The sequence below is a fragment of the Neolamprologus brichardi genome, unplaced genomic scaffold, assembly GCF_056152115.1.
Source record: "Neolamprologus brichardi isolate AB-2024 unplaced genomic scaffold, ASM5615211v1 NODE_ptg000031l+_length_7269946_cov_1, whole genome shotgun sequence".
Lineage (NCBI taxonomy): Eukaryota > Metazoa > Chordata > Actinopteri > Cichliformes > Cichlidae > Neolamprologus > Neolamprologus brichardi.
The window spans coordinates 299,092-303,913 of record NW_028270136.1 but is presented as its reverse complement, the minus strand read 5'-3'; the positions used below and the strand labels follow the sequence as shown (position 1 = coordinate 303,913).

Genomic DNA, 4,822 nt, shown 5'->3' with positions numbered 1-4,822 from the left:
TGTCTTTGCCCCAACTTGTTTAATATAAGTTAAAGTAATAGTGTGGTAAGTTGTAACATCTGCATTATTGTTACAACTGACCCAGACTATTATAGCCATGAACTAGCTAACATTACAGCCAACGGCTAAAACATTAGCACTAAAGACCTACACAGAATATATCCCCATAGGCATACAAATAACATAATTTAAGTTTGATGAGTTTAACTGCAAAGCAGATAATGCTATTAGAAATGGAAATAAAGTAGAAAAACTTACTTTTTGGCATACAAATTACTTTTTTTCGTGTTAAATTGTCTGTGTTTGATAAAATGTGCTGATTTTTCACATGTGATAGCAGAACTGAGTTGGGCATGCACAGAATGAGTCACATCATTTGAAATTTAGCCCTGACTGGAGAAATTGGAAATGTTACAACTGACCCACGTTACAACTATCCCCGGTCTCCCCTATAATATCAATCTACACATTGTGGTCTGTAACTGTAAATTTAAAACATGAATGTGCCAAAAAGATTAAAAGTTAAAATGTAAAAATCCAGTTTCAGATTTCGCACAATTTGCAACATATTTATCTTACCCTCCCTAGCATCTTGAGAGTCTCTGACCTCCACTGCTGATATTTATTATCATAATAAATGAATTAATTGGCGATTAGCCAAGATTGGAATGTTTGGTTTATTTTTCTCAGGAAAGATAACGCTTTTTTTCTTTGTTATTTCAATACAGAGAGCAATATGTGTATTACAGTTCCATATGCTGGTATATGAAACTGCAGCTGTGCGTATCTGTGTTAAAAGTGTTTATGGAATATTGTGATGTTTCAAGCAACTAAATCAAAACTGCATCTTTAACACCAATAGTTGATATTATCTATAGTAATAATTTATTTCCAGTGTGCCACCTTGGCCAATTTGGAGCCATTAGGCCTGTAATGATGTACTTCCAAACACAGAAACATCAAACGCTGGAGAACAATGAGGGTCTGGCTGCTGTCTCTTCTCTTTAATTCTCCATAACAAAAGTACAAAGGCTGAGACGGAGAACAAAGGGTTTACCCCTAAACACCGTTAACACCTCTCCGGGCCGCGGCGCCTCCGCGAGCCGACGCACACGCCGGCGCCCGTCTGGAGCGCCTGGGATAAGGGAGGAGAGGAGCGCTGCCCCGGGGATCATAGATGTTCTGCGGTGGGTGAGGGGTGGGGCAGATGAGACGACTGAAACACCTCATCATCTAGCTCTATCTAAACAGACCTGTGTGTAAGTGTGGTTTCGGGCTGCAGGTAGCATTTGTTGCTAGGGTTGATCTGAAGGAGCAACTAAAGAGATTTTTATTTTACACGGTGAACAAAACAACAACCGATGCGTAAGTAACTTCCCTTTAAAATAGGTTTAAAAATTATATATCCATAATTTAACACTTGGTTTTACTTCGTTACACCCAAACTGTACTTTTAAGATGATAACAATTGCAAAACTTCCTCGTTAAATAGTTTTCTATATACCTGACCGAACTCGGCATGCAGGAGTCAAAGGATCGCGTGTTTAGGTCAGTTAGACTTCAGACAGTTCGACCTTCCTTAAGAGCTTTTAGGATAAATGTGGTTAGTAAATATTGTTTAATATGCTTGGCAGATGGAGTTCACGCCCTAATCAGAATGTGGGATTCACCGAAACCATATCAGCCCAAAACCAGGTTATCAGTAATTTTCATAAAAGCACGAGAAGTCCGTGTTAATTATTACAAGCAAATAAGTTAATAATTCTGTCTCTGAGCTTTTAAAAGGAGACTGGGTTTTCCAGGACCCCTAAAACAAAGAAAGTTAACGGTGAGGGTTCTGCAGCGATTTATTAGACCCATTTGGGAATTAACAGGTAAGTTATTACTATCCTTACTGCAGTGTCCGACTGTGCGTCTGTATCTAAATGTCTCATTTCAGTAGCACAGGGCAGACAGAATCCGCTGGCTGGTACTGCGGTAGTGCACAGTTCCACCGGTAAAGAGCAGCAAGACTCACAGAGCACCCTGCTGGACCAAAGCCGACGGCATCGGACGGCGTTCACGCGGGAGCAGCTGTCTCGTCTGGAGCAGGAATATGGCAAGGAAAACTATGTATCCAGACCCCGGCGCTGCGAACTGGCTACTGCGCTCAATTTACCGGAGACTACAATAAAGGTACCGTGTTTAACTGCAGTCAGTAAAAATAATGGGCCATGCCAAAGCCATATTTAACAAATAAGCTGTCTTTTTGTTCGGTGTATGCTACAGTTGTATAACAGAAATAAACTAAAAATGAGTGACATCACAGACCTAGCTATACGTTTATACCGGAAATAAATTTGCAAGTGCAATTAACCACTGGTGCTCAAAGATGTTTCAGGTCCACTGGGTGGCTCAAAAGTACTCTTTAGACTGGTTTGTATTGTGAAACAGGATATCCTTTTTTATCTGGCTTCAATTATCTTAACATTGACAATCTAGTTAAACAGTCACAAGAAGGTGGCTATTAACACTATATTTCATCAAAGGTATATTCTCGGGTTATAAGGGCAGCTGTGGGCCCTAAACAAGATCCTGGGGTGGTTTTGTATTGAATGAACTGTTTTGCAAACTGTTGAAAAAGAAACATTTAAACTGTTTACTTGAGGTAAAGTCATGATACTATTTCAGTAATTGTACTAAACCTTTTGCATCAAAATATACTTACAAATTCGGAAAGTAAAAGTGCCCATTATGTAGAATCTTATGTGATTAGTGTATTATTGGGTCGTTATTATTGATTACACTCATGTGGCTATTACTTGTTGCCACCTAGGATGGTATCACTGGACACACCTTGGAAAGGACATTGTTATGGTAGATTGAGTAGTGAGTAGTTTAGGGCCTCTACATTAAATGGAGATGTTCACTGCACCCAAGGCAGCACATATAATACACGATAAATACACTAACCTTTTGCCAACTAGTAGCAGTCTTTCTTAAAGAAAGATCAGGAATATAAGAAAAAGCCTTAAAATTTCACCTGACATTTTAGAAGCACAGCCTTCTGCAATATTCTATGGGCTGGTAAAATAGTTGAGAACTGGACAGTGTCTAAGCTCTAAGGTAACTTGTCATTCTGAGCTTTGAAATAGAGAAAAGTAGTAATGAGAAGAAAATTAAGTGATGTGTTATGAAATCTGATTCAAAGTGTTAGTGAGACCCCTGCATTTATATTTTCATGTTTATAGAAATTGTAGCAGCTCCTCTCTAGGTATAGAAATGTTGTGATCCACTGGCTTTACCTTTAGTGTCACAGGCAAGCTGTGAAATGTCTCAAAAAAATTCAGATGTTTTTGTTAAACCTTAATGTTTTCTTTTTAACAATGCAAATCTAACTTGATTTGCATTGTAAAAAAAAAAATGAAAAGAAGGGATGCACCGTTGTTCCTCCCAGGGCCCTCTCTTAATTTTGCTAGTCTTTACAAAAAGTTCTTTGAGAGAAGTGTTGTTGTGAAAAAGCACCATATAAATAAAATGTAATTGAACTGAATAATTCACTTAACCCTTCTAGGTATGGTTCCAAAACAGGAGAATGAAGGATAAACGCCAAAGACACTCCTTGCCTTGGCCTCACCCATTTATTGACCCGCTGGGGGGGCTTCTGATGGGCAGCACATCTCCTTCCTCCATCTTACCATACACCTTCATCCAAACCCACCTCCCACACCTCCCACTCCACCCCTATGCTCCCCTGGCTCTCTCTTCGACTACATCATCTCACAGCCCATACAGTGCACCAATGAGTTCAGCAGAAGCATTCCATCTCTCCCAATTCAACAAAAGGCCTGGGGAGCTGCCTCCAACAACAGTAGCACTCTACCCCTCTGTAAGCATAATGCACCACCCTACTTCATGCCCCTGTCCACTGTGCCTGCAGTGGGACCCAGAACAACTGTACAAAGTAAGAATGGATGCACTGGGACTTGGCCGGCCCCGCACTCTGAAGGCTAACACTCATTCTGCTAGTGTAGGGAAGACACAAGAGATGGTGTAAAACTAGATGAAAACATCATCAAACAAATGCTACTGCAAGAAAATTATACCATTTCCAGTGTCTTCTGTTAACACTAGAAGCTTGCCAAGCATTACCTGCAGCAGATGATTAAGCTCTCATATTTTTGTGTAAATCTTAATAGAAATAAAAATAAACTCTGCATCTTTACAATAGAAACCTAAAACACTGGTCTTGTTTAAAATAATGCAAATCACATTTGCAATTAACTGAAGGCATTGGGTTATTCTGTTTTGTTTTGATGTATTATATTTTTGTTGCTGTTGTTACATAATTATTTCAAGTAAGTTAAAAAAAAACTATTCAGTAGTAAGGCCACATTTATGCCTATCAAAGCACACCAAATGAAAGCCTTAACCTTTTCTTTGTATTTTTTTTAAAGAGCACACTATATTAATTGTACAGTCTGGTTACTGTTCATTAACTATTGTATATCCAACCTCAATATTAAAACAACCTCTATTTCAAACTTGTTTTGGTGCATTTCAGCAGTTTGGACCAGAGCACTGCATTGTGACATCTATCTTATAGATTTCTTCAGCTGTCAGTGGTTTTAACATCATATTGCTGAGTGTATACTGAGCATACACCAAAATTAAGCTACTTAGAGCTGCCACAACGGGTAACCACAGTGGGTAGCTCTATATGTTGGATTTGGGAGAATTGTAATCCGGATGGCCTTCATGACACAAACACAACAGGAATTTGTGTCTCCAAATGGAAATCAACCGCTATGCTATGGAGCACCCATAGTATCCAAATGAAAAA

The 4,822-nt window shown here is 39.1% G+C and overlaps 1 protein-coding gene across 1 annotated transcript; it reads left to right on the top strand.

Moving 5' to 3' along the window:
• Positions 1–1,361: 1,361 nt before the first annotated feature.
• Positions 1,362–4,036, top strand: eve1 (even-skipped-like1). The gene is made up of 3 exons (XM_087837392.1): positions 1,362–1,365; positions 1,940–2,175; positions 3,554–4,036. Exons 1-3 carry the CDS (start codon positions 1,362–1,364, stop codon positions 4,034–4,036), a joined length of 723 nt encoding a protein of 240 aa, XP_087693518.1.
• Positions 4,037–4,822: the final 786 nt, after the last annotated feature.